Here is an 11047-nt window from a genome sequence, read left to right on the forward strand (position 1 = left end):
TGGCTTGTTAAGCTACTTCTTCGTATAAACAACGAAGTGGAAGTCGCCCTTATTCCAGTGCCTTTACGCAGGACCTTGCTACCGGGATCTGAGCTAGCTTATTTCTGAAGTTTGCATTGTATAATAAGTATTGTTAAACACTAATATATTTAAGTGTATATGTGTAACAAATATTATTATTATTATTATTATTATTATTATTATTATTATTATTATTATTATTGGTAGTAGTAGAAGTTCAACAATCGTGTACGTATTAAAAACAAAACTTGCCGTGGTCTTCAATTAGTTTTGCTCCATATTTCCCTTTAAACGAATTTGTACCTGTATGTCAAAGTTAAATCACTGACTGATATGCGGCATTTAAAACCACTGTTTTATAATACACAGGTTTAAAAGACAGCTCTCTTTATGCTTATCAAATACATGCTCGGCACCCCAGCGTATCATAACCATATAGGTTATGATACGCTGGGGTGCGGAAGATGATCAAATATTGCTCTCTTCGATCCTTGAGCCATTTCTGACAACTGTGCACAAAAGCGAATTTTCAATTCCAATTTATGGAAACGCAGTTATACCATTTCGACCTAAAACAATATTAGGCTTAAAATAAAAAAATAATATTGATATTGAGAAATAATTGATTTAATGTGCTACTTTGTTGGAAAAATTTGCGCTTTTTGCTGTAATGACATGTTAGACGACCTAACCAAAACGTAACACATTTGTAAGTAGAATAAGAAAATATTGAGAGCAACGATTAGGACTTCGGCTCATTAACTTAAGTATGCGTTGAAATTTGTTACTTATTTGATCTTGAAATGTTCCAAGATTGTTCCGTTTGGAAGAGATTTGAAAAAAGGACATTATTGTGTTAATTATTTCAGAAATGCTTTGTTTGTCTGAATAGATGATATGTTACGTCTCTGTATACATAGCTGCGGCCATGATATAGTGGAAATATAAAACAACATAGCAACAAAAACAGGCATTTAAGAATGTATTTTAGATGCTTTGATACAAGTACAAGCATCATATCTGTCACACTGCCACGACTCTAGATCCGAGTGCTTAACTTATTTTGTGCCAGTCAACGATATGTCGTCCTAAGTTTGACTTATCTCTTTATTTCACAAATGCTTTCATAAAGTACCTAAAACATATGAATTTTAAACTATGTTATAGAATTTCTCGCACCAAGGTCGCAACTCTACCATACAAAGTCGCACACGAAGAAGTTCTTAGTCGTATGTTCTCGCATGATGTTACTGCCGTCGACAAAGCGCTGATGAGTTCGAGTCTTGTTAACAACATAATAAGAACAAGACAGGTATTATCCGACTTGGTGCGACATGCGGTGTCAAATGATGGCGGACTAACTACATTTGACTTCTCATAAATACACGCAATTCAATGTAATCATTTGGAAGATATATTAATAAATAAATAATAATAATAAAAGCAAGTCAGTCAAAACTACACTAAACTCTGAATTTAATCAGAAATAACACATGTTTTGTGTATGTACGCTTTTTGATGTTTAATAATAATAATAATAATAATAATAAGAAGAAGAAGAAGAAGAAGAAGAAGAACAAGAATATTATTATTATTATTATTATTATTATTATTATTATTATTATTATTATTATTATTATTATTATTATAACATATTTTGTATTAAGCAGCATATTTTCAATGTGGCCATATGAAAAATTAATCATACAGTTTATGAACAATCCACACATGTTCAGAATGATATGGACATAATATCAATCATGGCATGTAAATTTTAAAATAATTAGTTGGCATTTTTTAATATATTAGGTAAAACATATTTAAAAATCATTTGCTCAAATCATACCCCATGCACAGTATGATGGCAGTATGATATTTACATTTATCTGAAAACTTTTGTCATCAAATCTTGCAACAACCACAAAGACGACGACCGCTTTGGTCTTATTAGTGTTGCCACCCATTTATTTACGTAGGAACTTTTGCCTTTGCATCAATTTAACGACAAAAGATATATGAACTATATTACGTTTTCTATATTTCATCTTATTTTATTTTAATCTTCTTTATAGCAACATTATAGAACATATATGCTTCAAGGCAAGCAGACTGTCACTTGAGATAGCAATCGATATAAATCCCAAGAAGATTTTGATTACATTAAGGGGTTCTATTTATTGCTAGACGTAGGTTGGATGCAAGTTTTGATTGATAAGTAGCTCGAATAACGATGCACTTTAATTTAGTAGGACGAACGACATATTATTTGCTGTAAACCGATTCTTTATGCGATTTAGTTTATTTTGAAACTCTTATACAATTTCTGTTAAACTGAATCAGGCTTCATGCAATGTTGAATCTTTGGTGGCATATAACAACAGACAGAGAGACAGGGTTGTTTATTGTCGTAAACATGTAAATAACAGTTTCTTGACAAAACATGATATGTCAAATAATAATTATTATGGTCACAATGATACATGGCAAAATAAGAACGAAAAGAGAAAAAAAAAATAAACACAGATAAAACATAATATTGCTTATTATTTTATACAAATGGTAAATATAACTACTAAATGTAAATGCTTAATATATGCAATACCAGGATAATAGGGATTTGGGAGGCTAATGTCATATATTTTTATATAGGCTAGATCATATTATTGATCACAGAATTTTTTAAAAGAAATCGTAGGATAACCTGTTTACGAATTGTTTCGAGTTAACGACCTAATTTTCGCAATAATTATAAAGCTATCTAGTTAATACTCGCGATGTATGTAATAGTATATAGTTTAAACAATCTAAAGAACATAAAAATTCCGAAGTGAGACCACCATCAGAACGTTTCTTTTTTATTTAGAATGGTAAAAGTATATATATCATGTTTATTGGAGGCAATAACTTGTGGACAAATTCCTCTCAAGTATTTATTCAAATACTTAGAATATCGATATTTGGCTTAGTTTTCATGTCACAATTGATATATAAAAACGCTTGCCGAAATTGCTTTAGCGATGAAGAAAAGGATAGAAATAAATTAAAGACACACTTGAAATTTCATTTACTTTAACCATATTTTACATTAAAAAATGACGATGATAATATTGCATATTTTATTTTCAAGTGTTTTAGAAAATCATAAAGCTTAAAGGTACTATGCAGCCTTATTTTAAACTTTTCGGTATAGGTTCTATTCGGCATCATATTTTGATTGGTAATTTTCTTACGAAAATTTACGATCATTTTACCTGTTTCCGAACGGTATATTACGCTACATTTCATACCTGTACGGAAAATGACGGAAATATTTCCGGAAAAGTGCGAAGTCGATGATCAGACTGTGACGTCACAGTCGTGAATCCAAAATGTCTGACAGCGAGAATTACACAACTGACGGAGATGAATCGATTGATTTTTCGGATACTAGCTCGTATGACGCTGAAAATAACATTGTTCCATATCAGTTTGAACCATTAAATAGGGATGATTTAATTGAAGACGACATTAATCGTCTAGATCTTCACGACGGAGATGATGGAAATCGAATTGGCAACACGAACTGGTAACCTAAAGTTACTAAACTTAATTTGAACTTCTTTATCTATGCGGAATCGATACCCAAAAATGTTAAAATGCAAATTCAATTTGAATACAAGTTTGGTTTTAAGTCATTCAGTGTCACTGTTTTTATATTTTGTAATTCATGTGACAATTAAGAATGTCGTGTAATTCAACATTTGTCAAAACTGAAATGTCTGAAAATACATGAACGTGACTATCTGTACTATAATATTTTCATAACTATTGCTTGGTTTATAAATTATTTTGTACATCAAATTTCTAATCTAGATTATCATTTATAATCCCATATCCAGCAAAAGAACTTGATTATAGTAATTTTGTAGTTTATTTGATGATTTAATTGTTTTAGGTGCAGATGCAATAGCTGTATTGCTATGCATACAGAGCGGGAATCGGTATGCTGCCGTGATGTTGAACAAACAAACTTCAAACTGGATGTGTTCAATGAAGAAGGCCATGACATTGAATGTATAACAGACCACCCCGGGTTTGGCACTGTTTGCCTGGACCGCTATGTGCTAGAGACTGCATACTACCAGTACAGACAGCAGTATGGAGTGCCGCAACAGGAAGATAATGAGTAAGTCTTAGTTGTATAAAAGAAATAATCAATGCATGTGGTTCAAAGTTTATTTACATTCTGTCAGTCACTAGAATGCTATCACATGATATTCTTAGAACTTCATTTTGTTTTAATATCATCAATATTATAACCGCATATAAAAATTAACCCCCTATAATTGGGAGTTACTTGTATAATTTCACATTGGTTTGACATCTTATTTTGCAGGCAACAGAGATATGTGGCATATCGCCAGTTTGTCAGATGGTGTTGGGGATATTTGGGAAGAGAGGTGCGTGTTGTACTTCCATCATGTGCAGTTCAAAGGATTAGGGCGCAGTTTCCATCACAGCAGTATGAGGGATTTCAGGACTTATAGGCAGTCATGACAGATGTTTGCGACATATTGTTTGCTACTTATGTGTCAGATTTCAATTTTACTATTCCAATATTTTACCACAAGTGTTTTGTGTTTTTTGTGATGAATCAATTGAAATAAAATGTTTGACAGGTTGGATTACTTTTGCATTTGTTTGAACTACGAAAATGATTCCTTAGTGCAAGGCCATGCCAATATTCAATATCCATCATATATGCATGAAGCATTTGTTCCATGTTGTCATGTTTTGGTCACTCCTTAGTTAAATGAGTAAAGCTTGTAATGACAACAATTAAAGGGTCTGTCTGACAAATTATTTACTAGTGGAAGTAATTTGAAGAAGAGCACTTTAACATATATCCTTCAAATAATTCAAAGTTGTTTGAGTCGCCCCAGCCCATGTGATAGGGACATAATGGCAACTACATTAAACTTTATCCATCGCAATGCAACAGTTTTAGCTGTAAAATCGACTGATCACTTTGTCTAATTTGACATATTGCCCACTATCCATAAACTGAGTTTCATGAACTAGCTTTGATACTTCTTGAATTATCACAGGAACATATTGGCTATATCTTTAATGTCAAGGGCAATAACTCGCTCTGATGAAAAAATAAACTAACGTGCATAATCTTCATATTACTATCTATCCACATACCAAGTTTCATCAACTTAGCTAGAGAACTCTTTTAGTATTCCAAGGACCGATAATTTTTCCATCAACAGCTATATTTTTATATTTCAAGTCAAGGGCCATAACTCGGCATACATTTACCTGAAGAAAAAAATAAACAAATGTGTATTATCTACACACTGCCCTCTTTCCACATATGTTTCATTTAACTTGGCTTTGATTCTTTTTTTCCCTATCACAGGTTCAAATTGGCTATAGTTTTAAAATCAAGGGCCATAACTTTGTCTGACAAAAAAATTAAACTAACATGCATATTGCCTCTCCACTTACTAAGATCATTGACCTTTAATACTTTTTGAGTTATTGCCTGACTGAGATTTTTGTGGGCGGACTGAGGGTAAACCTTGAGCCCCGTCCGATGAAACCGGTAGGGGACTAAAAGAAAAATAAGATGTGGTATGGGTTTAGGTTTGTAATTTATATTAAGGATGATTGTTATTTCAAACAATAAAAGCACCAAATGATATGTACAACAATTCTCTGGCATTGAATTAACAGAAAACAAGGACTAGAATGGCAAACATGCACTTAACAAAGGAAAACAATCAATCTAAACTTTTGAAACCTGATCAAGAGGCTGGATAAGAAAAAAAAGGTATTGCTAATATTACACAGATACTATAAAGTTATTTTTAAGTAACAATATTCAAAACTTTAGTGAAAGTATAATACAAAAAAAACATTCCACTGTCACAAAGATTCATTAGATTATACATGCATATATACAGAAACAACCACCATTACAGGAAATAATATTCAATTAAGATACAGGTTATACATGTAGTGTTAAAAAAGGAAAATGCCAAATTGTTGACAAATCTTGGGATATATTCAAACAGTCACAATCTATGTTTTTTCTTATTTCCCCTACACTAATATTTCAACCTTTTGTTTTTTCCTAAACACCTTGTTACCTCAACCTTGGTTGGCTTTCTTTTCCCTGATGTGAGGGGAGGTGGGGCTGGGGTTTACAGTTTGTTTTTTTCACCACATATTTCTATACACATGTCAAGAAGTTCCTTTACATAACCAAAGGTCATTTCATCATTCACAAACTTGACTGAAAAGTCATCCTTATATTTTGGAAATACTATCTTCAGGTTGAACTTTCCATTTTTTGATATTTTTTTACCTCTTTGCACATTTTCATTGAAATGTAGGGCCGCCAAGTATTGGCGACACATTTGTCCGTGGAAGGAATATGCTGTCATTTTTGGTGCAAAGTGATTGATTACACTGTGAAATGATTCCAGTGTTGACGTTTGAAATCCTGTGGACAGCTTTTTGATGTCCTTGCACAGTCTCTTGTTTAGCAGAATGTCTTCCATTTTGGCAGCTGCCTCTGAGCCCTTTTTTAACCATTCTCGGGGTTCAAGGGGACCATGGGTGCACTGCTGGTAGAGGTCACCATGTCCAGTGTGAATGTCTTGAACATGGTTGACCACTGATGTCCACTTTGCTGCAATCATGGAGCCCTCCTCTCCCTGGGATGATGCGGCTGACCAATAAAGGTGATTGGTGATACTCTTCATCCACTTGCAGACTATGTTGCAGTCTTTTTCCTTGGACAGTGCAAGGAGCTTCTTTTTCACAGCTGAAACATAGTAAGAGTATGTGAAATATGTACTAAATGAAACTTTTGGAAAGTATCATAAGCCAAATGTTGGGTTTAAGTTTTTTATCACATGTTGGTTTTGAAATGATCACTAAAGAATAAAGTCTTCTTTATGAAATGAACAATGTTTTGAAATGAGATCCTTTGGTTCCCCATTGTGACTGTTTAAGCAAAATTTGGTTGAAATTAACCACACTTTGTCTGATAATGAACAATAACAATTGCTCATCTTTAGCACTTGTCAGAAGTAGGTGGGCTTTCCAACATGCTATTATAGCATTCATGAGACTTATAGACTGACAATCTAGGTCAATCATTATGATTTAACCCTAGATACGGTAATACATGTATGTTTCCACAGCTGAACAAAATATGTGTTACCTTTTCCAATATGCCACACATCAAAGGAATGGACAGTCCCAGGTAAATTCTCTCTAATCCACTTTTGTATTTGCAGATGCCTGTCTGTAATGATTTCTGCAAGGGACAGGCCACATCTGCGTAAACTGTCAGTTGCTCTCTTAAGGCCCTCCAACTCCATATGGTAGCTTGACTTCACTTCATTGGACTGAAAAAGATAGCAGAAATAAATAATTATCATGTTGCTAAATCACCGTGGTATCAATATTCATACAATGTAACTGTTAAACCAGTGAAGACATTTTTTACATAAACACCCTGGACTTTAATTCAATATATTCTCATGTAAACTAGGCAAAAAGGTAATAATCAAAGGCAGTTGTATGTTTATTTACCATCATCTTATTTGAGAAACTAGGACTAGTGCACCAGCCTTCACTATTATGTTATCAAGTTACAGAATGTTTTTGTTCTTGCCAAATCATATGCAATATTTTGTCAATCTTACTCAAGAATAATGAATACATCTCTTGAAAAGTCAACAAAATTACTAGTTATTCTAAAATATCCCCAATTCTGTTTGACATCAACCTTTGGCATTCATGCATTGGTCTTACACACAACAGAAGGCATCGTATGATCAACTATTATGTCATGTTATATCTTGCTTCAGACCCAAAATACATGGCAATGTCCCCAAGCAGATAACTTCAAACATTTGGAGAGACACATGATGCAATAATAACCACTCATTTGACAGCCAATGTTGCTTGACTTAAAATGGCTGAATATCTTGAAAAGTTTATTAATATTAACAAACCTGCACAAGTTCAATGGCTACTACTCTCCCGGTGTGCATATCAATCATGGAGTATACACCAAACTTTGCAGAGTGTCCCGGGCTGTCAGAACGTCCATCTCCAGCAACCACAAGCTCTTCTTCGCGGTCTAGAAGGACACTTATCAGTTGGTCATTACACTTTGTCCACACTCTCTCAATTGCTGGCCACAATACAGTTCTTTGATGACTAAAGAAAGTTGAAAGACTAATACTTAATACATTAATAAACTCAAAAATTCGCAGCACTTTCGAAGGTGAACATCCTGAGAACAAAATGCCAGCACTAAGAAGAATGTTCCCAGCAGGAACACCTCTAACTTTGGGCTGTGACTCCCATCGCCTGGTGTGTCCACATTCACAAACTTGTTTGATGGCCATAGCTGATCCCTGGACATTGCAGACTTTGCCTTTGGTAGGGAGATGGCACATTTCACATCTGTTGAACAGTTCTAAAAGATTGTCTTCAAAAACAAGAAACTTCCTCTGCTTATGTACATCTGCCCTGAAAAAGATGAATGTTCTTATGTCAATTAATCTTCAGTTCTGACAGCATACATTATGCTTTTATAAATTGTCAATTGCAGACAAATGAGGAATCAAGAAATGCTAAAAAATTGAATGCACCAGTGATTAAGGAAGTAATTTGAATCAATTCAAGTAGCACTATGTGGATAATTTACAACATATTTGACTACTCACATTGGCTTAATATTTTGGTGGGAATGATATAGCATAATGATAAAGATGCGCTTTAATACTGAAGTTATATATGACAAAGACTTAACAGGTTGAACAACACATTATTTACTGCTTAATTCTTACTTAAATATTCAGACGATAATGGCAGATTGTAAAACCTGTCTGAAACGTTCCGAAGTTCGATTTAATATATAACTTCTTTTGACATGACCATCGCATTTAACGCTTTTATGGCCATTAAACATAAATGTTTTCAAATAAAATACTTTGATTTATACAAGAGTAGGATTTTAGGTTTGTTCAGTTACAAAAAATATTTCAATTTTATATATCATTCACGTATGCAATATAAATAACGAACATGAGTGTTTGTTTAAGACCACTTTATCGTACAAGGCACGACATATTTACGTATGACAAGCAACAATATTACTTTATGAAGGGCTTAATTACAGGCTTAACGTTTTAATGGCTTTAAACTTACAACCTAAAGATAGTTCGAATCTGTACGTGAAACTTAAAAATGCAGTTGGGGGATTTGGTGCGGGGAGGGGGGTCAGTTCTTACATTTAACCATATCTTGCAAAAGCTCGAGCTCGTTATATCACAAAAATATATAGAAGAAGATTTATTACTCATCCAATAAGCCATACGGCCCATGAGGACAAACAATATTTACAAATATTACAGATACACATACATGATAAGGAGAAAGCATACAATAATTGTTTAAACAATGCTCTGAAGAAAATACTACTACTTATAATAGAAAGTTATCTAACATTGCAAATACTGTATACAATTGCACATAAATTTCATGTTGATGTTTTGAAGGCTATAAATAGAATCATAATGTTGAAAACGTATAAACTGGCAAGAATATAATTGTAAATCTTCATCAACTACGCCAATACATCATTCACTTAAGCCATGGCTTCTGTGTCGAAACGTGTTACTGCAAGTGTTTCAACAAAATATATTGGCGGAGTCCGTTTTTTACCAACATACATATGAGTTGTACTCGGACTGTGCTGGTTCTAGCAGCATATACTTCAATACCAACTTAACATCTGTCTAAACGTCCTCGCGATTTTATTTCCCCCCGGAAAGTCAATCCGACAGAAGATATCCAGCAATGCCCCTTCACTTATTTCTGTCACGATCTTTGGCCGAGCTACCGCTTCGGATTAGCGCGTGATATAAGCCACCGTCAATATCAATATAATATGGTCGCCTCTGTCCACTACTCGCGCTATCAGCAAGTATAATGAAATGGTCATTCCGCCAAACCCCTTGGGAGTTTTATTCGGGCAGACATCGATCAATCTGCAAAAGCGCGACACGTCGCTTGTGGAACCTGGTCTGTGAAAACTGCTCAAAAACCTGCCTGTAGACAAAGTATGTGACTACCGACGAGCGATTCATGTGCCACAGCAATAATTCTCTTTCGATGGGATTTTCGCACAGCTATTTGTGACATATCATACCATCTGAGCCTTGCCTCTGTTCAAACACGGTATAAGATACCAAATTGTATCTCCTACCCGAAATTATTCCCATGACTTTGCCCTTTTGGCATACGTCCGTAACATTGTCAGTGTTCCGTCCTCATACTGGTCTCTCTTGAGAATGTTACAGCCGATCTCCCTTAGTGTTTTATTGAATGCACGTTCAACGGTTTCAAACCCTGCACAGCTGTATGTGTTGTCTAAGCGGCTGTGAGTATGTGTTGCGCGGCTGCTGTTCTGGGTCTTGGCCGACCCTGATAAGCGGGTTATTCCCAGTTACCAAATCTCAGATCAGTTTGTTTGGAACTATTGGTTAAAATTCGCCGTAAATTACTGCATATTTAATATGATCTAATTCCCAAAGATGTATTCTCTACTTATACTGAAAGTAGAAATTTTGCAACCAAAAAAACGTTCAATTACGAGTCTTATTCATCGATTTCATAACGATAGGGATGATAGTTCTACCTTTTGTAAGGCATGCGCAAAGGTTGCATGGCAATCAGTGTTTAACGTGTTTTGGGGGGAAACTTTTGTAGTTCTCGAACCTCTCCATTGTTTCGTAAATTGCATGGAATTTAATTAAACTTCATACAGTGATAGAGCATAATGAGAGGAAGTGCAGTGTACAGGAACCGCAATTCTATTTCAGCCAATTACAGAGTTATTGCCCTTTGTTATTTTTTTCTTGTCCGGAGCATAACATAAAAACTACCGGATGGAATGTAATAAAACTTTATACAATGGTATAGCACAGTGAGAAGGAGTTCAGTGTACATG

The 11047-nt window shown here is 34.4% G+C and overlaps 2 protein-coding genes across 2 annotated transcripts; one reads left to right on the forward strand and one right to left on the reverse strand.

Moving 5' to 3' along the window:
• Positions 1–3295: 3295 nt before the first annotated feature.
• Positions 3296–4683, forward strand: LOC128229737 (P2X purinoceptor 7-like). The gene is made up of 3 exons (XM_052941550.1): positions 3296–3586; positions 3956–4186; positions 4397–4683. Exons 1-3 carry the CDS (start codon positions 3390–3392, stop codon positions 4545–4547), a joined length of 579 nt encoding a protein of 192 aa, XP_052797510.1. The 5' UTR covers positions 3296–3389; the 3' UTR covers positions 4548–4683.
• Positions 4684–5641: 958 nt separating this feature from the next.
• Positions 5642–8639, reverse strand: LOC128229736 (uncharacterized). Its single transcript, XM_052941548.1, has 3 exons — positions 8040–8639; positions 7241–7427; positions 5642–6838 (listed from the first exon to the last, which is right to left on the reverse strand). Exons 1-3 carry the CDS (start codon positions 8487–8489, stop codon positions 6213–6215), a joined length of 1263 nt encoding a protein of 420 aa, XP_052797508.1. The 5' UTR covers positions 8490–8639; the 3' UTR covers positions 5642–6212.
• Between the last annotated feature and the right edge of the window lie 2408 nt (positions 8640–11047).

Source organism: Mya arenaria, chromosome 4 (assembly GCF_026914265.1).
Source record: "Mya arenaria isolate MELC-2E11 chromosome 4, ASM2691426v1".
Classification (NCBI taxonomy): Eukaryota; Metazoa; Mollusca; class Bivalvia; order Myida; family Myidae; genus Mya; species Mya arenaria.

Coding starts and splice junctions, on each gene's coding strand:
- LOC128229737 (XM_052941550.1), top strand. CDS start 3,390: ATGTCTGACAGCGAGAATTACACAACTGACGGAGATGAATCGATTGAT. Junction 3,587..3,955: donor CGAATTGGCAACACGAACTG/GTAACCTAAAGT, acceptor TAATTGTTTTAG/GTGCAGATGCAATAGCTGTA. Junction 4,187..4,396: donor CCGCAACAGGAAGATAATGA/GTAAGTCTTAGT, acceptor CTTATTTTGCAG/GCAACAGAGATATGTGGCAT.
- LOC128229736 (XM_052941548.1), bottom strand. CDS start 8,489: ATGTGCCATCTCCCTACCAAAGGCAAAGTCTGCAATGTCCAGGGATCA. Junction 7,428..8,039: donor TAGCCATTGAACTTGTGCAG/GTTTGTTAATAT, acceptor TATCTTTTTCAG/TCCAATGAAGTGAAGTCAAG. Junction 6,839..7,240: donor TGTGTGGCATATTGGAAAAG/GTAACACATATT, acceptor ACTATGTTTCAG/CTGTGAAAAAGAAGCTCCTT.